The sequence below is a fragment of the Aethalodelphis obliquidens genome, unplaced genomic scaffold (genome assembly GCF_003676395.1).
Source record: "Aethalodelphis obliquidens isolate GAN/ISIS:26980383/991018 unplaced genomic scaffold, ASM367639v1 scaffold41, whole genome shotgun sequence".
In the NCBI taxonomy this organism is placed as follows: domain Eukaryota; kingdom Metazoa; phylum Chordata; class Mammalia; order Artiodactyla; family Delphinidae; genus Aethalodelphis; species Aethalodelphis obliquidens.
Genome location: NW_020837985.1, coordinates 17,241,807 through 17,263,647, shown reverse-complemented (window position 1 = coordinate 17,263,647; position 21,841 = coordinate 17,241,807). Strand labels below are relative to the sequence as shown.

Sequence of the window (21,841 nt, the reverse complement as noted above, 5' to 3'; positions counted from 1 at the left end):
TAACGGGGGAGGGGGCCTGCTGACCTGCCCAGAAGGAGAGGCCACATCACTGCGGCACCTGCTGAGCAGCAAATGGCTTTATTGGGGAGGGGGGGGACAGCGACGTGCCCACCCTCGTGGCCCCGGCCCTCCCTTGCTGTGTGGGCCTGGGGGCTCCCCTCGGGCAGGGGGCTCCTTAGGGCCCCATCTCGGAGGTTCGGTTCAGGCCGGCAAGGCCGGTATTGCGTGTAGGGGCAGCGCTGCCACGGGAGCCTCAGGCGAACTTCACCAGGCGGCCCAGAGTCTCCGCAGCTTTCACGCGCACCGCGGGGGCCGGGTCCTTGAGCAGGAGCTGGAGCGCTGGGGGACAGGGAGCCGCTGCTGGGGGCTCCTCTGCGGCCCTCTGAGAACTGACCGTCCGAGCCCGCGGTCCCGCCCCCACCCCGCTAGCAGCTGCGGCTAAGGCTGAGCCCCCCTTTCTTGGCACGCTGAGCCTGGGGGCCAGGACCCCCGAGGCTCACACCCCACCCTGTGCGTGGGGGCCGCCCGCCCACCGCCCTCCTAAGACAGGCCTCTGCCGGGAGGGCTCAGGAGCCAACGGAAAGATAGTTTTTCCTTTTTTAGTGTTTTTTAAGCTCTTTTGGAACAGTCAAGAAGTTTCCGTGAATTACTAGAGACGATGAGGTCACCAGTGACAGGGAAAAAATCCTTGAAATCCAGGAAAATCACTTAGTCCCCCCTGGTGCCCACAGGGTCAGCGCGGCCCAGCGCGCCGTGGGGGGCGGGGCCCAGGGCTGGGGCTCACCCGCCAGGAGCTGTTCCAGGTCCACCTGCGGCCGGCGCTCAGCCTCCACGTGCAGTGCCAGGAACCCTGCGGGGCGGGGGTGGGGCCGGGGTCAGGGCCCGCGCCGTGGGGAGCGGGAGGGGGGCCCAGGGCAGCCTCACCTGTGAGCATGGGGGCCGCGGCGCGGATGTCCTCCCAGCTGCTCTTGAAGTAGAACAGGCTGGTGCTCAGCAGGCGGCCCAGCAGGTTGGGGAAGTGGTGCATCTGCAGGAGGCCCTCAGTCAGGCCCTGCCCCTGCCCTGCCGCCCCGCCCCCACCCCGCCCCGCCCCTCACCAGGTGCTTGCAGGTGGTGTTGAGGAACTCTCCGAAGTGCAGGCCCCGGCCCTCCTGCAGGTGCTTCTGGAAGATGGCTGCCAGCTCCTCACACTCCAGGTTGGGGCCGCACATGCGCAAGGCGAACCTGCAGGCCTGCAGGGCACAGGTCGAGCCCTGAGTCCCTGAGTCCCTGAGTGAGTCCAGCCCGGCCTGCCCATGCCCTCTGGCTACTCACAGCAGCCACTGGGGGCTGGGGGTCCTGCAGGTGCAGCAGCAGGGGCGCGAGCCCGCCAACAAGCTGCTCCAGGAAGACGTCCTCGCAGTCCCCCTGGCAGGCTTTGTTGAGGTGCCCGAAGAGGCGGATGGACGCAGAACGGAACTCCACCTTTTCCTGGGGCGGGGTGGCGGGCGGCAGGTGTCACCCTATGGGGCCCTCCCCAGAGCTGCCCATCCGTCGACCCCGGGGCCCGGCCCTGAGCGTGCGGTGGTGACACGGCTTGCGGGGCCCGGAGAGGAAGGGGCAGGAGCCAGGCTGGCGTGGCCAGGGGCGGGGCTGGCGGGGCCTACACTGTCGAAGAAGGGCCGGATGCGGATGGCAACGTGCAGCAGCACCGAGCGCAGGTCCCAGGCCTCCACCAGGTCCAGCAGCCTCGCGAGGCCCACCATGGCCTCCAGGGCCACCAGGCTGTGCGGGTCATCCCCGTCGTCCAGCCCACCGATCATGGCCGTCAGAAGTTGGGGGCCATGGGCCCGTACCTGGGGACGCCACACACACACCTGTGTGCCCAGGTCATGCTGTGGAGCGGCCCAGCGCCCCACCCTCCCGGTGCCACCTCCGCGCCCACGCCCACCGCCTGCCCCGTGCCCACCTGGGTCTCCTCACTGCCTGCAGCTCTGCCGTCTCCCTCCCGGGGACGGGGCCCCAGAGGGCTGGCCAGCCCCTCACCTTATCCGGGGAGCCCGAGGCAACGTTGGCCAGGCCCCGGAGCACCAGTCTCCGTACACGGGCGCACGTGTCCTTCTGCCGCGCCAGCAGGTTGTCCAGCAGGGACTCCAGGAGCATCAGGTCGTTCACCGTGTTGCTGCTAAGCAGCTGGGGGCAGAGGTGCTCTGACCGCCCTTGCCCCACTAACCCCAGGCTCGCCCCGCCCCCTCCCCACCACTGCACTGGGCAGCCCTCCCAGTCGCAGGTCACTTTGAGGAGGGGACGTGGCGAAGGCCAGCTGAGGCCTGTATGCCAAGCCTGAGCTCCTGGCCTCCCCGGAACTCCTGACCCAGCCCCACCCTGGCCCCTGCTGCCATGGCCTGGGGCAGGTTTTCCAGGGGGAGGCCTGAGCCTGCCTGTCGGGGAGGGGTCCCCGCTGCCTCTATTCGTGATCTAGAGCACGTGGCTCCTACCTCGGCCAGGAAGGCTGTGGAGCTGACCCTCTGCATCTCGTACACGCTGCTCTGTGTGGCGAAGAGCGCCTTCATCATCAGGGGCAGCCGGGGGCCCGCGAACTTGGCCATGGCGCTGGGAAGGAGGCTACACTGGGCAGGGCTGGGGCCTCAGGCCTCCCCCGAGCACGTCCCACTCCCATGTGGGCCTGGGGGCACTTCCGCCTCCCAGCCTGCACTGTCTGTGCCCTCCAGCCCGTGAGCCCCCCGCCCGCTGCCGGGCCCTGCACGTCCTCCGCCTCCAGACACGCCCCTCCCAGCCCGCCGGGCCTAGAGACCACAGCTGCCCCCACGCACCTGCTCCTCATGCTGGGCCCCCTCCCAGGCGCCACTGGGGGCCCCCGGATGGTACCTGAACAGTACCTGGCTTGTTAGAGCCCAGCCAGCACCAGAACTGGGGTGCGCGGGCCGCGCCTGCTCACCTGGCCAGCCGGGTGACCCCCTCCTCGTGCCCAGCCGAGGTCCTGAGCAGCTGCCAGCCCCCCTCCAGTTCCATGCGCTGCACCACGTCATCGCTGCCGCCTCGGAGAAGCACGGCCTGCAGCGCATCCACTGCGGAGCTGCGGAGACACGGGTGCGGCTGGCAGGGCTCCCAGCTCAGGCACACACCTGTCCTGCTGGCAGACATGCCCCGGGGCTACCCAGCCTGCTCCCTACCAGCAGGATCCTGTGGGGCGCAGGCTCTGGGCTCTCCCCTCCCCCTCATCTGGGCACCACTGTGGACCCTCTGGTCTCAGGCAGACTGCTCCTGTCTCCCCAACCCCCATGAGGGGCAGCTGGGGGCTCTGCAGGTAGTGTCCCCAAGGCCCCTGGAGCAGTTAAGGCCTTCAGGTTAATTTTAGGGTAACAATCAGCTGTCTTCACCTGCCTTAAAGACCTTCATTTAATTTAAAAAAAAAAAAAGGTGAAAAGAAAATGGAGAAAACCCTTCATAAAAATGAATTCAAGAGGCAGACCAGAGCCTGACTCCTGCCTGGGCCAGGCAGCCCCGTCTGCCACACCCCGCTGGCCCTCTCTCTCGTAGGAGGGGCCCAAGGAGGCAGAAACCAGCTGGAATTGCGCGTCCGCCCCCCTCATTTGATGAACCCTTCCCCAGCTCAGGCAGAGGGTGCAGGGCTGCCAGTGAGCAGGCAGCAGGGGCAGGACCCCAGACAGCACTGGGGACAGCAGTGCTGGCCCAACATGGACCTGGCAGAGACTCACACCACGACCTGCGGCCCGGAGAGACAGCACGTCAGGGTCCCCAGGGCCGCACAGGGAGGGCCTCAGGGCCGCGTCCCCAGCCCCGTGCTGACCCCCTCTCTCCTGACATCGACCACCTCCCGTGTCAGGGCCCGTGTGGGCCCTCAGACGTGAGCGCATCAACGTAGGCACCGTCCCCGGGGCTCCTGGCCCAAGGGCACGTGCCCACCCCAGGGCAGTGCGCTGGACCGTCCTCGGGGCGGTCAGGCGTCAGCTGCACGGGGTCTTCCTGTGACCTCGGCGGCTCAGCCGCTGGGGTGCAGGGGCAGCCAGGGGCCTAGGCGCTTGGAGCGTGAGGGCCAGGCCTCGCCAGCTGCGCAGCACAGGCCTCACATCTGGGGAGGGGCGGGGGTGGCTGTGGGGGCATCTGACGCGCTTTTGGAGGCCCCGTGACTGGTCCTGGCCCAGGGGTCCCGGCAGCCCAGGAAGCAGATGCTGGTAGACTCCCCCAAGCCCGCCGTATGCACACAACCCCCTGCCCCCACCTGGGCCCAGCTCCAGCCTCATGGTCGTCCCGGGGTGGAATGAGGGCTGTGGGGGTGCCCCTGGTGGGGGCGGGGAGGGATCTGGTGTCCACCGACAGCTGGACAGTCTCCCCGGCTGTGCGTCCACAGACTATACCCAGCTGGGTCCCCACCCCAGGGAAGATACTGGAAGGTGGCTCCCACTGTCCCAGGAGCTCTGCAATCCCAGCAAAGGCCCAGACACGGGGGTGGGGGGGGCCCTGGATGTGGGGCGCCCACACCGACTGCAGGCACAGAAAACCATTCCAGCCACGCGGTCACCGGGCAGATGCCCACGGTGCCTGCCAAGGAGTCCCGCACGGTGTGGGCAGGGCCGGGCCACAGCTAGGGCCCAGCAGCTCTGCCCCTGGCTCCACACCCTGCTCCAGGCCTCAAGGCCCAGAAGAGGTGCCCCTGGCTCCAGCGAACGGGCAGTGGTGAGGGGCAGGTCTGGCCGAGGAGCAGGTCGACGATTCAGAGGAGGTTCCTCCCCTGCCTGTTCACCCTACTGCCCAGACTTGCCGGGGGTGTGGCGTTTGCAAGGGTCTGACTTGCTGACGAATGGCCTCCGTCAGAGCCAAGGCCTGTGCCTGGCACTGCACGCATCCTGGCTCAGGCCCCCCCAGAACCCCTCTTTGGGCCATGGGGCTGTAGGCCCCACAGCTCAGACCACGGTGCTGGAGCCGGTGTGCTAGGCCCGGGGTTGCTTGGGCCGTGTCTGCTGGGCCGTTCACATTTCCACCGGGTCTGCACAGTCAGTCCAGGCCTGCTGACACACAGCCTTCGCTGGAGTGGACGCGTTAGTTCTGCGGTGGGGCAGCCCCGCAGTGGGGCGGGGAGAGCTGACTCTGTCCCTCGTGTGTCCCCAGCCAGACACTGGGGAAGGGTGGGGAGGCGGCCAGGCTGACAGTCACTCAGGCTCCGGTGGCCCCGGGGCGTCAGCTTCCTCTGCTCATCCTGGGGCCCCAGACAGCTGTTTGGAGCCCCGAAGAGCCACCAGGGGGACCAGGAATGTCCCCAGGAGCTGAAACAGCTCCACCCTGCCGTCCCCAGGCTCCTGCCCCAGGACCCAGGACCCAGGGCCCCAAACCCCAACGAGAGGCAAGGGGAAGGCGCCTGCACAGGCCAGTGGCACCAGGGGCCTGGCTCTGAGCCAACCCGGCATCACCCGTGTGGCAGCTGGGCCCTCCCCAACAGGGCTGGGGGCCGGGGCCAACCCAGATGAGAGGCCGCTCTGGGGAGGCAGGGAGGCTGCTGCGGAGTTTCTGTCCGAAGATGGGGGGCCCCAGTCAAGTGTAGGAAGAGCCAGAATTTGGAGCTGAAGACTGAGGTCGCAAACACAGAGCGGGCTCGCGCAGACCCTGCCGTGCCCAAGCGTTCCTCGCACTCCGCCCTCCCAAAGAAGGCGCAGCTCACGACCCATCTGATGTCCCCAGGAAGCCCCGCTCCGACTGTCCCCATCCCTCCTGCAGCCCAGGGAAGCTGCACCCCCAGCAGGGACAGCAGCCCACAGACGAGGGTGCCAGGGGCGGAAGGCGGGGCCCGCTTACCTGCAGGGTTCGAGGCTCCGCGAGGCCAGGCCTGAGCTGGCGCTCTTCCTCTCCTTGGCCTGCAGGTTCCTGGGCAGCTGGACACCCACGGTGCAGCTGACCCGCAGCAGCAGCGCCGCAAACAGCTGGGGGTAGAGCTCCAGCACCGCCGGCCCAGACGCCGGGGCAGACGCAACCTCGTACAGTGCACAGGTGGCCTGGGGACGGTGCCACCTCAGCCTCAGTCCTCCCCGCCCCAGGCCAGGTCTAATGAGGCCGGCCACAGTGAAGGCTGGACCCTGCACCCCAGGACCCAAGCTAGCCTGAAGCCCCACTTCCTTAGCAGGTACCCCATGTCCCCAGAAGTCTTGGGCCCTGGGAGCAGCAGGAGGCGCCTGAGGGGCGGCCGGGTGGGCGGGACGAGGAGCTCAGCCCTGGGGCAGGAGGCGGGCCCAGGGCAGTGTGGCCGCGGTGGGGGGGGGGGGGAACGGGCTCCCAGCATCTGCTCTCGGTGCTTCAGCAGGAGGGGGAGGAAACTCTCACAGCTGCTGTACTGTGGACACGCTGCCAAGCTGGGTTTATTCTTTTTCCACAGGGTGAAACAGAGGGCGCTCCCTCGGGGACCGACACCTGCGGGGCCTTTACGAGCCTGGGCTCCCAGCTCACCTGCTCCGGTGCCCCAGTCAGCCGCCAGGTGCCTGCAGGGTGCCACCCAGGCCCACCCCCCCAGGGGCCCTCCCGCAGCGGCCACGCGGCCCCGTACCAGCCTCCTGGACCGGCAGCGGGGAGGGGGGATGGGGGAGGGGCCAGGCGTGCCGCCCCAGAGCTCACTCACCGCAAGGGGCGGCAGGGTGGCCACGCGGTCGGGTGCGCTGCTCAGCAGGAAGGCCCGGCTCTCCTTGAACGGCACGTCCCCGCTCATCTTCTCCAGGAGCAGCCCCAGGACCTGTGTGGCGAGGCCGGGCTCCACGGCCAGCGCCCTCCACAGGGTGCAGGTGTGGCTGGAGCGGGGCAGGAGGACGGTCACCCCGAGGCCACTGCCGGCCCCTGTCGTGCCCAGCAGCCTCAGCTCCAGCCAGGCCACGAGCGGCACCCTGACCTCAGACCCGAACTCACCCCTTCCTCTGACCCAGTGGCCTGCAATCAGGCGGCCCGGGGGTGAGCAGAGCTGGCAAGAAAGGGTGGTACAGGGCCAGGGAGAGGAGGCGTCCCCGGAGCTGCCAGAGCAGACACTGGACTTCCTTGGAGGGGGGCAGCGCCACCCCAGGCCGCGGGGGCGCCTACAAGTCACTTTTCCCGCACTGAGCAGCACGTGGCCAAGGCAGGCAGGCATGTGAGTGAGGTCAGGCGGAGGCTGCAGGAGGCCCGAGCAGCCTGCAGACCCCGGGTGCTCAGACACACGGGAGGCGGCTGTGCGTCACGTTTACGGAGAGAAGTGACAGACTCCAGATATCTAACTGGACCCGGAAATTCTAAAAATAGCGCACATTTGGAAGCCAACCAACAGCCCTTTAGAAATGAGACACAGGGACTTCCCTGGCGGTCCAGTGGTCAAGACTCTGCACTCCCAATGCAGGGGGCCCGGGTTCGATCCCTGGTCGGGGGACTAGATCCCACATGCTATGCGGTGTGGCGAAAAAAACAAAAAAAAAAAAAAAAGAATTGAGACACCTAACCCTGCACTCAGTGACATATTTGGCACCAGCCTGGATACAGCAGGAGAGAGAAACAATGAACTGGAAGATAAATGGAGGGAGTTACCCAGAACCCGGCAGATAACAATCACGGCGGAAATACAGAAACAGGCATGTAGGGGGTGGGACGAAAAGGTCTGGCAGACATTCGAGAGAGTGTCTGAAGAGGAGGGCTGAAAACCGGTCAGAGCTGATGACAGACACCAACTCACAGGTTCAGGAAGCCCGGTAGCCACCTGGCAGGACAAGGAATGGACACCCACGCCCCCCACCCCCCAAAGGTGCAGAGCGCCATAGACAAGGGGCACCTGGTGTGTGTCCCTCACGACCTCGGCACTACCTGGACTCACAGGAGCCAGAAAAGGACACGTCCTCTTACTCAGACTCAAAGAAAGCACGCGCCCAGCTCGAGTCCCAAACTCTGGCAAATAACCTCCGAGAAGGACAGCTGAATAAATGCATGTTCAGACGCACGAAGTGGGGCTTGTCGCCCCCAGGAGCCGCACGGGGCTCTGGGGGGTGCGCTCCAGCGGGAGGGCGCCAGGGCCCCTCGCCGTCCAGTCTCTGCACACCAGGCAGCTCTGCTGTGACGCGGCGACGGCAGCCACGGGCACGGACAAGGAAACGAAGGTGTGCTCGCTCCCGGAACGCCACCCCGGACACGGACGTTCCGGTTGCATGTGACTTTCCGGACATGAAATATAATTCTTTGGACTTTTCCCCAACCGTTTACAAGTGTAAAGCCCATCGTTGGCTCAGAGGCAGCGGGTGGTGGGCAGATTCGGCCCTGGCCGCACTGTGCCCACCCTGCCCTGACGACCCCGCTCCTATGAACATGCAAAGCACTGGCACAGCAGGAAAGGAGGGACAGCAGCACCCTGCACCCCGAGGACAGCAAAAGAAGCAGGAGAAAGTCCAGAGGGCTCCACTGACGCCACGTTCAAGGTCAGGCAAAACACACCTCTGGCAACAGCAGTCAGACAGCGGCGACCTTTCAGGGAGTTTCGACCAAGCAGGCACGGAGCCCAGTAGGGGCTGGATGCCTGCCCCATCTCCCGCTGCGTGCGGCTGAGGCCCCCCCAGGGCCTGTGGCCGTGTGCGTGCTCCTCTGCGTGAGCCGCACCCATGAAAGGCAGGGACGCCGAGCCGAGGGGTGGGTGCGTGGGCAGACACACTGCCCGCGCAGAGCAGCCATGACGATGACGGGCAGGGCAGGGGGCCGCCCCTGCAGAGGCCTGCACTGCCCAGGGACGCTGTGCCCACGCGGTCGTTCTCAGGGCCACCGCTGGAGAACACAGAGTGTGCAACTTCCAGACTAACTGAGTGGAAGATGAAATTGTAAAAAAGACCCTGTCAATCTAAAAAGGACAATGAAGACGATAAAGAAAAAAGACCAAGAGAAGACACAAAATAAGACAGTGGGTTTAACCCCAACTACCTCAGCAACCGAGAGCGTCTATTTACCCTGGAAAAGGAACACACCTAAACTGCGAGGGCAAAGAAAGGCTGACAGTGACGGGCCGGAGAGGTGACAGCGGCAGACGCTGACAGGCGTGACCTGGGGAGAAGCCACACACCTTGGAACCGGGGGCCCAGAGCGGCGCCGGCATCTAAGTGAGAGCAGAGCAGGCAGCGCAAGCCCACGTCTTGACGGCAGGTGCAGGCGCGTCCGGCCACCCGGGCCGTGGCCACGGGGAAGGGCTGTGCTGCCTCCCCGCACAGGGGCCTCCAGGAGGCCACGGGTGCCGGCCTCCACCCACGCCGTGGACAGCAAGCCAAGGCAGGAGCAGCGGGCCCTGAGCTCTGGAAGCACTGGGACCACAGCAACGGCCACCTGGAGGCCTCGGAGCAGGAGGGGAGGGACCCCAGGGGCTGTGGTCCACAGGCGGGGCCGGGCACAGGCCCTGGCGCGGAGAAGTCCTGCCCTGAGAGCCCGAGGATGGCGACTTGAGGGTCACCGATGGGAGCTCGGGGACCGGGGTGTGAGTGGGGGGCAGGTCAGAGGTCCCACACTTCGCCCCGCCCCTGGCAACCATGAATTCCCCCTTCCTGGCTCAAGGAGGGGGCCTGGCCCCAGGGATCTGCTCACAGATGATGGTGGACGCCCTCCAGAGAACCAGCCCTGAGGACTGGCCAGCACAGCCCATGAGAGTGAGCCTGTCTCTACCCAGTCCAGGGCCGGGGTCTCCAGGCTCCCATGCAGAGGGGCTGGGGCCCGTGAACACCACACCAGGGTGGGAGTGAACCCGGAACGTGGAGCCCAGGTGGCTGGAGCCCCGTCCGCCCCCGCAGGCTAGTGGGCACCACGTACCTGTCAAAGGGCAGGGGGCTGCCCAGAAGGCTGGACACCACGGCAGCATGGTGCCGGGCCGCCAGGACGTACACGCTGTGCTGTGCGGCCTGCAGGACGTGCTCCCCGTGGGTCTCCTGCAGCTTGGAGCACAGCACGCTCACGATCTCGGGCACCTGTGGGCGAGGAAACCGCGGTTAGGCCTACAGCGGGGACACGCCCACACCAGGGGCCAGTCCCCCGTGGCCAGGGTGCAGGGGCCCCGGGGAGACTGGCTGGCCAAGGTGGGGGGAGGGAAGTCCTGTGAGATCAGAGCTCCCTGCTGCCGGCACCCGATGGAGAGCCGGAGCCCAGAGCCCTCGGGGCCGAGAGAGCCAATCCCACATTCCACACGGGAAGCGACGGGGACCCAAGAGGGGCCTGCCGGGAGGAGGCACTGAGACACACACAGGCGTGTGCAGGGCAGATCGGGACGGGAAGGCCCCGGGGTGAGTGCTGAAGCTGACGGGGTGACCCAGCCTGTCCCTGGAGGCAGGACACACACGGGCTGCGCGGCCCCACACCACCTCCCGTGCAGCCCTGTGCCCAGACTGAGGCCACAGCTGGGCCGGGAGAGGGCCGGCAGCCTCAGGCAAGCTTCATGGGCTGCAGCTGCTGCAGAGGCCACAGACGGGCACCCAGGGCACGGTCGCCAGCGTGGGCCCCGCGCCACGGGGGTGCTGCCCACGACGGTCTGGGCTGCGCAGCTGGGAAGCACCCTGGTGCAAGGTGAAAGCTGATGACAGAGCACTGGACACGGCCCCAGGGACATGGTCCCCGGGACGGGCAGCTGGCAGTCCTTGGGCTCCGCCAACCCTGGGCTCCTGGGCAGGGCTGGCTGAGGAACCTGCCCGGGGACCTGGGCCGCAGGAGCAGTGGGAAGGGACTGGCGCGGGGGCACGGGGCGTGGTCCTCGGCAGGGGAGGCAGCGCTGCGTGTCCAGTGCTGCCTGGGCTGGGCCTCAGGGAGGGGCACTGCCGCCGCCATTTCTCGAAGGACTTGTAAGCGTAACGAGGCTGTTTTCTTTTTATGACCTCGAGTCCAGAAGGTTGATAACCCCGCTCACAGGCATCCGCACCTCCTTCTAAGGACCTGAACCTCTTTGCTTTGCCCCCGCCCGCCTGCCCAGCCCCTCGGCCGGCCCAGCTGCGTCTCCCTGACGAGACAGGCCGCCGCACTAAGGAGCCTCCCCGTGTTCCTGCCTGGGGACCTGGGCGGGCAAGTGGTGCTTTAGGGGAGCAGCCTTCGCTGCCGCCGGGCCGGTGCCCCCCGCCAGCCGTGGGCACGGCGACGTTCGCAGACAGATGCGCCGGGACGTTCCAGTCCACGGCTGCCACTGAAACAGGCCAGCCCGTCTCTGGGGCGAGGGGCACGGCTCCTCTCCAGTCTCCCGGGCTCTTTCTTGGTCGCCTGAAGATGTGCAGGCCTGGCGGACTCGCGCACTTGTGCGGTTCCTGTGCAGACGCGGAGAGAGCGGCCTCCCTGCAGAAGCCTGTCCCTGTCGCCCCAGGTTCTCAAGCGTTGGAGTACAGTTGCCCGTAGATATGCTTCGCGGTACGTGGAACCTCTTACGTAATGTTCCGCTTCCTCACTTCGCCTTCTTGGACGTTGGTTCTCCTTCTGTGGCTTGTCTTGACAGAGCTTCCTCCCTAATCGTTTCCCTGGGCTCATCCATCTTCTTCTCTAGCGTCGTCCTCGCTGTTGCATGTGCTTCTCAGCAGCTGTGCCCGCTGGCGCCCGTGAGCAGCTTGAATCTGCTTCCTGCGAACCCTGATGGCAGCGCCCGGGCGCTCAAGCGTGGCGGGCTCCGGGGCTGCATCGGCACCGGGTTCTCGGCTTCCCAGGGCTGGTGAGCAGCAGCCGCACCCTGGGCCTGCAGGGCTGCTCCCGCGCCTCTCGGTGGCAAGCCCCGCGGGGGCCCTTTGGCCTCCCCCCACACCTGGCCTGGCCGTTTCCTCGCAGTAGCCTCACGGAGCTGTGGCTGCGCGCCACAGACCTCGCGCGTTCTAAGCGCGCAAGTCAGCGGCTTCCGCATATTCACAGGGTTGTGCAGCCCCGATGTGAGAGTACTTCTGTCACCCGGAAAGAGACCTCATCTCCACCAGCAGCCACTCCCTAGTCCCCCGCCCCACCCCGGCAACCACGAAGCCACTTTCCGTGTCTGGATTTGCCTCTTCTGAACATTTCAGAGAAATGGAATCACACTCTATGGGGCCTTTTGTGACCAGCTTCTTTCACTTTGCCAAGTGTTTTCCAGGCTCCTCCATGCTGCGGCAGGAATCAGCCGTCACTCCTTCCTGCTGCTGAGTAATGTTTCACTGAACGGACAGATCCAGCTACTAACTGATGGGCGTCTGCGTCGTTGCCATGGTTGGGCTGCCAGGCGCGTGTCGGTACAGGTTCCCATGGGCATGGGCCCACCTCTCTCGGGTACACGCCTAGCAGTGGAACTGCTGGGTTGGGCGGCGCTTCTGTGTCTAACGCCTGCCGGGCTTCTCTGCAGCAGCGGCTTCACTTCCCACGCCCGCTGTTTACTAAGAGAAGTCTGTTCTTTCCCGGCATGTCCGTCCTGCCCTCCACCTGACCAGCCTGGCTTGCTGGCGGAGGGGCTCAGTCCGGTCACGGGTCACCTGCTAGGACCACTTTTTCTGATTTAGTGTCAGAGAAACTCAAAGTCCAACAGTGTCCAGGTGTCTCTAGGGGGTCCCCCTGCCAGGCTCTCAGGGCAGGAAAGAAAAGGGTGGCCCCACGGCCCCCATGGGTACCGATACCAGTGACCATGCCACATGAGACAGAGGTGGCACGTCGCAGACAGGCTGAAGGTTTAAGTCAGGAACACAGCACCCGGGGTGGGTGTGCTGAGTGTGTCTGGGAGCCTGAGCCAGGAGGAGACAGCCCAGCAGCTCCCTGAGAGGCCAGGAGCAGGCTCGGTGTGTTGGGCCCAAGGAGAGGCACCTGGATTTATCAAGGACGGGTGGGACCCGAAACTATTAAGGAACTCCTAGAAGAAAACAGGGGGAAATCTTCAGGACATTAGGTTTGGCCATGATTTCTTGGATGTGATGCCCAAAGCACAGGCAACAAAAGCAAACACAGGCATGTGGAACTATATCAAACTTCAAAACTTTTATGCATCAAAGGACACGGTCATGAGTGTGAAAAGACAACCTACGGGATGGGAAAAATATCTGCAAATCATATATCCGATAATGGGTTAATATCCAGAATATATAAAGAACTCCTACAATTCAACAACAACAAAAAAATCAAATAATCTGATTTAAAAATGGGCAAAGGACGCAAACTTCTCCAAAGAAGACATACAAATGGCCAACAAGCATATCAAAAGACGCTCAACAACACTAATTACGTGGGACGTGCAAATCAAAACCAACATGACATAGCACGTCACACCCATCAGGTGGCGGCTATCTAACCAACAGGTATTTAAAGGAAACCGCGATTAGAGAAATAGAATACAAGTTAACATAGAGACACTCGATATACAAAAACATTAAATGAAGGAATATTACCAACATTAATAATTATAGAGGTCTGTTCATTTCCTCTTTTAGCTAATTAAAATAATATGCCATATTGTACTTCTGAGGCTTAGGGGAAAATGTCCATTCCTGAAGAACTTTCGTTATGTAAAATATATATATATATATATATATATATACATATAAACATTAAAAAAAGAGAAAACAGGTATTAACAAGTGCTGGTGAGGATGTGGAGAAACTGGAACCCCTGTGTGCTGCTGGTGGGGATGTAAACTGGTGCAGCCACTAAGGAAAACAGTACGGCAGTTCCTCAAAACATTCCAAATAGAACTACCCTATGATCCTGCAAATCCACTTCTGGGTATTTACCCAAAAGAAAACAGGATCTTGAAGGGATATGTATTACACCCACGTTCATAGCAGCATTATTCACAGTAGCCAAGAGGCGAAAGCGGCCCAAGTGTCCATCCACAGATGAACAAGCAGACAAAATGCGCCGTGTGTACACACACACCAGGACCACCGGTGGCCACTGCCTGCGGCCTGGTCTGTCCCCTCCCCCCACACAGAGCCTCCAGGGCACCTCTCTACCACTCCAGCCTGACCCGGAAGCCCCACTGAGTGCAAGATAAGATCCAAACCTTGGCCCATCAAACCCCGACGAGGACTCACGGCCGTGCCCTGTGCCGCCCTCCTCCTCCCCCAGCCGGCTTCCACTCCCAGGAGGAGTGCGCCGCGATGGCACGCTCCCCTCCCGGCGCCGCACTGCGGCCCCTCCCCCGCTCCCTGGGATCCGCCCAGCACAGGCCCTGCACCCAGAATATACAAAGTGCGTCTGCAAGTCAATAAGCAAAGCACAGACAAGCCGGAAGAAAGATGGGCAAGGCGGTGTCCTCACAGCAGACGACGTCTGAACAGCCAGGAAGTGTGCCAAGCGTGCCACTGCACAAGCCGCCAGAGAAGCGCGAACACCACCCAACCAGGAAGCCGTTCCACACCCCCCAGAGGGACAGAAACGGCGTGGGCAGGGGCGTGGCATGCGGGAGCTGAACGGCCCGAGCGCCATCTGACAGCCCTGGGACAGCTGCACGGGGGGGCCTCTCCTGCAGGCCCCAGTCGCTCTCCTGGGCGTGTCTCCAACCAAAATGTACCCTCAGGTCCAACGGACCCGCGCTCTGGCAGCACTCTCAGTGCTCAGACTGGGAACTGCCCAAGCGCTCACGGAGGTGGGTGGGTGCGTGACGTTGCCCTCACGGCGGGGAGGAGCAACGCTCGGGCCAGGTCGGGAGACGCGCCGTCTCACAGGCTACCGCCATGTGGGGCAGACGTGAGGCCCCTCTACATGAGGTGCGCGCCGAGGCACGGTCTGTGCTGCAGAGCGTCTGCTGGGGTATAAGGGACTCTGGAGTGGGTAGGACCTCTGCTCCTGCCTGTGCGAGCCCCCAAGGCCATGCACTTAGGACAAACCCCCTTTTCTGCTGCTATGCTTCACTTTAATGGGGAGCTTAACTCTCCCTCTAGGCACATGGGACCCCACCTGCCAGGCCACCGGCTCTCCAGGATTCAAAGACACGCGTTCTAGAAATCCCCTGATCCTCGGAGCCTGCCTCAGACCTACACCTACGAGGACCTGGGCACGTCTGTCATGGTGGCTGCCGATGCATGTCTGGGAACTATGTGGACAGCCACGTGAGCTCACGGCCAGAAGGACTCAGAGGCGATGGGCAGGGCAGCACCTGAGTGTCCCGGGCACCTCTGCTCTGGGCCAGACCCGCCGTGGAACCCTTTGTGCAGGCACCTGGGGACCCTCTGGACCTGCGTCTTCACCAGCAGGTGAAGCAGGGAGCTCAGCCAGTGCTGGCTCGGCGCCAAGTGATAGCCCCTAGCACTGACATTGCCCTCTCGATTGCCTTTTCTACCCTTAAGTTCTCAGCAGTTACTTTCACTTAATTCTGTCTTCAAAGAGAAGAGAAAGATTTGTCCAAATCAGGCCCACAGGGAAAAGGAGCTGAGCACTGAGGGCCAAACCTCCACAGGGCACGGGTTGGGGGTGAGGGAGTGGGGTGGGGCGCCCCAAGTTACCCAGCCCCGCCCACCCACACTCTTGGCCTGTCCCAGACAAGACCACGCCCACGCCTGGCCCCTGACGAGCCCCGCGCCGGCCACGCCCCTGACCGCCCCCGCCCATCCGAGCCCCAGCCCCGCCCAGCCCCACCTTCTCCAGGAGCACGTGGCCCCGCTCCTTCAGCAGGCAGTTGACAATCACTGCAGCGGCTCGGGAACAGTTCTGGTCGGGGTCTCCCAGGCCCTCAAACAGCGTTAGCAAGAGGCTGATGAGCTGATCTGGCGGGAGGCGCTTGCCAATAATCTAGGAGGACAGTTGCGTCAGGAAGACTTGAGAGCACAGCGTCAGCACACCTTCCAGGCGTAAGATCCCAGGGGCTCGAGTTTCCTGGGAAGGGCGGACATTTCCGCCTCTCAAATCCCTCCTCCAGCCTTTCCCACCCTCATACAAGCCCTGTACGCCTTCGGGAGCTCCTGCCAGTGCAAGGGTGGGGTGGCCCATGCACGGGAGCCCCCGTCCCCAGACTGAAGCCTGGCCAGGTCCCGGAGGCGGCCTCCAGGGCCTCCAGGCCCAGGCCCCTGGAAGGGGGGGGTCCCTGGGCAGCTGCAGGGCCCAGGTCAGTGTGCCCTCCCTGAGGCTCCTCCTGACCAGTGGGGTGGGCTGGGAGTGGCCCTGGTGGTGCAGCCTCTCTAGAACTCTCTAGAATGCAGAGAGTCAAGGGTAGATGGTGGCATGTTCCACCCTGGAACGCCCGGCCACCAAGACTCTACGGACCTTCAGCTCCCCCTGCAGCCCCTGTCCTTCCCTCCACATAAAAGAGAGCAACCAGAAGTTAAAGCAGATGAACTTTGTACAAAGAAGAAATAAAAGTGGTTTAATACCCATGAAGTCTGATCCCAAACACAGAGTTCCGCTGTGCCTGGACTCGCCCAGGGAGGGGCCTCCGCTTCCCAGTGTCTGAGCCCGCCCCCACCCGACAAAGGGCCCTGTTGACCCCCTCCCCTTCCTTCTTTGGCTGGAGAGAAAGCCTCCTGACCCCTGAGGGCCATTTCCAGTCACCAAGTGGGACAACAGCGCCGCCCTGGCTTGGGGGCTCACGGGTGGGCTAGGGGCAGCTTTCTCAACCCTCTGGGGCCGGAGCTGAGCTCCTGCCCACACCCTCCCCGCTGGGCCTCGGAGGGAGGGGGGACCCCAGCAAGCACAGGAGGGGGCGGGAGGTGGTGCTGGACACCGAACTCTCTGAGTGAGACCCGTCCGCGTGCCCGGCCCGGCACCCGTGGAGCCCGTGCAAGAGAGGAGCTGCCGCAGAGGCCCCCTGGGCCCCGACGGTGCGGCCCCTCCTTCCCTCGCAGAGGCCCTGGCAGGTACCTGGGCTACGCTGTGGCAGGTGTGGAAGAGGATGGCGGGGTCAGGGTGCCCCAGGCCGTCCTTGAGGGTGAGGAGCTGCTCAACCACATCGTCCTGATAATCGCGGGAGAAGCCTGCAGAGGCGGGAGGGAGCACAGGGCTGGGTGGAGGCCTCCCCTGGCCTCCAGAGGCCCAGACTCTGCTCCCTCACCACACCCCCTGCACCTCTGCCCAGCCAGGGGCTCACCCTCGTAGCCCAGCTGGAGGTAGAGCAGGGAGTAGACACAGCTCACAGCCTCCTGGCGGGTGGCAGGCCATAGGTCCGCGCACCGTGGGGAGAAGAGGCCGAGGAGGAGGCCCAGGTTGTGGAAGGGCACCAGGGCCTGGAGAGGCAGATGTGCGGGTGCTGGAGGGGCACGGGGGCAGAGGTCCAGAGATGGGGGCTGGAGCTCTGGAGATGCTGCGGTGGGCAGGTGCCACCCACACCCAGATTCGGGCAGGGGTGTGAGCAGCAGGGCGGCCCCTGTCCACCCCTGTGGCCAGCAGGGCCCCTGTCAAGCTCCTCCTCCTGCATGGCGAGCCCCACCCCCCAAGTGCAGGTCCCTAAGAGGGGAGGAGGGCCGGGCGAGTAGGTGTGTGCAGGCAGAGGGACGGTCGGGCTCTGCTGCCTCGGCAGACACATGGGAAGCCCCCGCCCCAGAAGGCAAGCCCCCCATCAGGTAAGGGGGCTGCTGCGTGAGACCCCTCTCCTCCTAACTGGGTCCTGGTCCCACCTTTCAGAGCCTTTCCTGCTCTCCTCAAATACTAAGCCTTCCCGACCCTGCTCTTAGCAAAGGGCCTTGTTTCCTATGCCCTGGACCTGGGGATGTCAACTTCCGCCCCCGCCATCACTCAGCCCTCGGCCTTCCCGGCCCCACCACCCTGCTGTCAGCCCCCCACACGAGAGGCCTCCCCAGGGAAGCAGCCCGCCCCGCCCCCGCCCTGCACGGGCTCCTAAGGACGTGCAGGGCTCCCAGGCTGCTGCTCTCCCAGAAGTCACTAGAGGGGACCTGCACAAGGCAGGGAGGCTGGAACGCTGGACAGAGGACCCCCCAGCTGCTGTTCTCTTAGAGAGGGCAGAGCTCTGTCTCATCACAAACAAACATGAACTCTGGTTGGACCAGGGTTACATGAAAAACAGGCCACAGGGGAACCTGGGTGGGAAAAGCCGTGTAAGCGAGCAAACAGATGCTTCTGGAACACGACGAAAAAGAAATACTGCCAACCAAATCAAGCATCGCGCTCAAGAGTGAGACCGTAAAGGCTCGGGGCTGCCGCCAGCTTTCATCTTCAGCTCGGACTAACGTGCATCAACATCGGGGGAGAAAGGCCAAAGTCGCGGCATTTGTAAACTATGATGACTGTATCTGAGGAGTACAGAGAACTAACCAAAAATTCACTAGAAACAACAACGGAATCTTATAAGCTAGCCAGTTCCTAAATACCCAATAGTCCATAGTTTTCCGGCCTACCAGCAATCAGCAAATTATTAAATACAGTGGAAGGAAAAGTTACGCTGACAACGGCAACAGAACCTGCGACCCAGAACCTGCTTCTGAGGGGCCCAGGGGGACCTGGATGGAAAGGCCCATTATTAAAAGATGTTACTGCTCAACACACGAAAATGTGGGGTGCGTGCCCCCACAAAGCCGCGCTGGGAGCATCTGAGGATTGCGTCCAATCTACCCTAAAACCCCCTGATTAATGGCCTTGAAAGAACCGTGAAGTTCTGAAAACGTAAAAAGCTGCTTACTCTTAGCAAATATTAAAACGCATAATAACCGCGCGGTTCTTGGACCAAGCTCCTTCTCCCCCGCTCCAACCACCGAATAATACTTGCCTTTTCCGCAGCATTTCGTGGGTTCACATCCCCCCTGCCTTTGCCCAAACTGCTGCTTCTGCCGCGAACGCCCTCCTTCTCTCCTTTCACACCCAGGTCCCCATCACCCGTTCCCTCCTCCGGGGAGCACGTCAGGCGCCAGTCCCGGCCCATGATCCCGCTCCCAAGGACGAGGGTGCCCATCAGATCGACACCGGGCGGCCAGCCCTGAGGACAGTTCCTGGCCCTCACGGCTCTCCGTCCACGGCTCAGGAAGAGGATGGTGGCACTCGCTGGGACGCGGGATGAGCCCAGGCAGCAGCTGGGCGAAGGGCAGAGAGTGTGCTGGCATTCAGAGACGCAAGGGCCGCAGGCAGTGGTCCCCAAGCCGAGGGGCCAGGACGGGGACAGGGCAAGGGAGTGGCCCTGCGGGTCGCCACCTGGTACTCACGCTGATGTGCAGGTGCTTCAGGAAGTGCTGAAGCAGGCAGGCGCTTAGGCCAAGCGCCCGCACCCGCTCGTGGCCCCTCGGGGACTTGATCCATGGGCTCAGGTGCTGGGGAAGAAGGGGCTTCATATAGGTGCCCTGCCTACAGCCACCCTTCTGGGTGGGGGGGCCAGCGTGCCAGGTCAGAGCAAGCCCCCTGTGCAGTGCACCCCGCCCCGTCACTCCGTCCTGCTGGCCTGGCTCACGGCCATGGCCACCCAGAGCAAGCCAGGCATACAGAGGGACAGGGTGTTCCTAGGAGTGGGTCGGCCCTGCACCAGCCCACCGCAGTGCTGCAAAGGGCAGGAAGCCATGCCGCAGGCCACTGCAGGCCAGGAGGGCATGTCCGGGGCACCTCAGGGTCTCTCCATCCCGGCACCATGTGATGGGGGGGGCGGGGAGAACCAGCTTGGGGCCCCCATCTGGGTCGGGGACTGCACCCATCTGCATACCTGCCCAGGCAGGAGGGGGCCCCCCCGCCGCTCACAGAACCCCCCCCACCTCCTTGCATAGCACACCACAGGGTCCCCACGGCGCCCCTGCCCCGGGGAAGCGCACACCCACCGCACACCTCCACCATGACCTGCAGGCCCTGGGGGGTCATGTTTCGCTGAAGGAGGCTTGTCAGTAAGTCCTTGAGGGCCTGCATGGTGTCCAGGTACAGGGGCTGGAACGAGAGAAGCGGCCGGTCCCGCCGTGACCCTGCCACCCGCGCACGGGCACCCACGCGGCCAGGGCCATGCTCATACCTCCTGGTGGCTGTCCACCCCCTCGGGCTCAGGCAGCACGGCCATAATGCTGTGCAGGCAGCTGTGGATGAGGTCCGCCTGCGCCTGCCCCTCCAGCGCCGGCTCCAGGGAGCTGAGTCTCGAGTTAAGGGCCCAGCACTCACGCAGAGGGGCCCCCCGGCCGGGCCCCCAGGCCCCGGAGGAAAGGATACGCCAGGTAAGTGCAGGCGAGCATGGCCTTCTTCCGCATGGGCGTCCTCAGGGAGTCCGAGGGCTCGGCCTTGATGAACTCCTGGGGGAGCAGCCGCGGGATGGCCCTTGGCCACAGCACTGGCTTGCCTCCCAGTCAGCTGCCACCCCTCACCCGCTGGGGAACTCAGGCCCCTCCCCAGGCCCCGCCGGCGCTCACCATCATCTGCGCCACCAGCTCCGGCTTCCTCAGGAGCTGGAAGGAGCTGCCGTGGGAGCTGCTGCGGACGGCCTGGCTGGCCATGCAAACGCTCTGCGCGAGGCACAGCCTCAGGCCCAGGTCCTGCGGGGACGCTGGGCTGCAGGAAGGCACCAAGGCCCGAGGCAGCAGCCGCTCCCTCTAGGCCTGTGGGGCTGAGCCAGGATGGGGGCTGCCCACAGCAGCGAGACCAGACCACCGGCCCGCTCTTCCCGCCAAAGCCAGAAACGCTCCCCTCCACTCTGGGGCTCTTGGCCAGCCCCCCACGTGGGCCACGGGGGGTCTGTGAGGGAACCCGGGGCCCTCGGCTGTCTGCCCGGCCTGGGCCTGGGGGGCCCCGGGTCACAGCCCCGGGCAGACGCAGTAGGCAGACGCCCACTCCATCCACCAGTGGGGTGGCTGGAGATGCTCCCAAGGTGGAGGGGAAGCCTGCTGCCCAAGAAGAGCCCCGGCAGAGGGGGGCTGCCCCCCACTCAGTCAGAGCGACCACTCTCAGCACAGCCCCACCACCCGGCAGACTGCAGGAGACCCGGGGTGGAGGGTCTGCTCTTTAAGGGGAGACCCAGCCGCTCCAGAGGGGGCTTCCAGGTTAGTGCCGGAGAGTCCAGAGGGAAACACGTTAGTGAGGCCAGAGGCCACTGTCACTGGCTGCAGAACGCACCCCTCCCCGGCGCTGCCAAGAGGGCAGCCGTGGGCGTCAGGGAGCAGAGCCAGGAGAGGGGCTGCGGCCGAGGCCCCGCGCCCCGCCTGCGAGCCCTCACCTCCCCCTCCTTCCCACCCACCGTCCGGGGCCTGGGCCAGAGAAGGAGCTCCTGGGCCCCCATTCTGCTCCGAGGCGGTGGGGACAGGCCCCGGAGGGATGTCCCGAATGCTCTGCCCTTGCACTGGGACCAGGGAGCCCCAGTGAGCACTCCTGGCTGCCGCCCCGGCAGCTCACGGCCCAGCCCGGAGGAGAGAGGAAAGCAGAGCCCCGCTCCACTCCTGCACACTGTACCTTGGTCTCTACCTTTATCCCCAGAACCTGAACGACAGAGGTGACATGAGTTAGCGCGTGAGGCCCCAGTGGCGGCACCCCTCCCTCTCTCCCTCCCCGTGCCACGGCCGGGCACCCACCTTAGTGCTGAAGCACTGGGACATGTTCCGGAAGATGTCCGACTCCACCCTGGCCAGCAGCAGCTCGCGGGGGGCCCGCGCTGCCACGTGCCCGTAACACAGGATCAGCGCGCTCTTCACTTTCTCCACCTCGTTCTCACTCCGATCCTGAGAGGCCGGAGGAACCAGCGGGGCTGTGACACAGTCACGCCCCCCAGCAGCAGCCCAGCACTCCAACCCCACGTGCGCGGGAAGAAGGGCACAGCTGGTTGGGAGGAAGGCGCCACCCCACCCAGAGAGCCCCAAGGTCGGGAACAGCAGGACAGGATAGGACTGCGCAGGCTCGGGCCTGGTGGGGACCAAGGTGGGAGGGGCACGCAGGAGGAAGAGCTGGGGGGCTGAGAGCAACGGAAGGGCCAGAGGTGGGGTCCCTGCCTTCGCTTGGGGGCTGCCCAGGAGCCCCCCTCCGTCCTCAGGGCCTGTTCACACTACACAGC

General features: G+C 64.4%; 1 protein-coding gene across 14 annotated transcripts in view; it reads right to left on the bottom strand.

Moving 5' to 3' along the window:
* Positions 1-59: 59 nt before the first annotated feature.
* MROH1 (maestro heat like repeat family member 1) overlaps positions 60-21,841 on the bottom strand; it is a 67,434-nt gene continuing 45,652 nt past the window's right edge. For 3 of the 14 annotated variants that reach the window (XM_027132088.1, XM_027132091.1, XM_027132089.1), the window contains exons 22-43: positions 21,366-21,512; positions 21,247-21,273; positions 20,214-20,336; positions 20,017-20,138; positions 19,826-19,937; positions 19,648-19,743; positions 19,041-19,145; positions 16,979-17,114; positions 16,753-16,865; positions 15,535-15,687; positions 9,796-9,950; positions 6,626-6,791; positions 5,812-6,008; positions 2,939-3,076; positions 2,478-2,592; positions 2,026-2,172; positions 1,647-1,835; positions 1,315-1,470; positions 1,098-1,232; positions 925-1,027; positions 785-850; positions 60-339 (exon numbers count right to left, since the gene is read on the bottom strand). In XM_027132088.1, the coding sequence (XP_026987889.1) occupies positions 254-339; positions 785-850; positions 925-1,027; positions 1,098-1,232; positions 1,315-1,470; positions 1,647-1,835; positions 2,026-2,172; positions 2,478-2,592; positions 2,939-3,076; positions 5,812-6,008; positions 6,626-6,791; positions 9,796-9,950; positions 15,535-15,687; positions 16,753-16,865; positions 16,979-17,114; positions 19,041-19,145; positions 19,648-19,743; positions 19,826-19,937; positions 20,017-20,138; positions 20,214-20,336; positions 21,247-21,273; positions 21,366-21,512 (2,787 nt within the window). In that variant the 3' untranslated portion in view covers positions 60-253. Of the gene's footprint in view, positions 340-784; positions 851-924; positions 1,028-1,097; positions 1,233-1,314; positions 1,471-1,646; positions 1,836-2,025; positions 2,173-2,477; positions 2,593-2,938; positions 3,077-5,811; positions 6,009-6,625; positions 6,792-7,556; positions 9,043-9,795; positions 9,951-15,534; positions 15,688-16,752; positions 16,866-16,978; positions 17,138-19,040; positions 19,146-19,647; positions 19,744-19,825; positions 19,938-20,016; positions 20,139-20,213; positions 20,337-21,246; positions 21,274-21,365; positions 21,513-21,841 lie in introns of those variants that run through there. The other 11 variants (XM_027132080.1, XM_027132082.1, XM_027132083.1 and 8 more) reach the window with 11 other exon arrangements.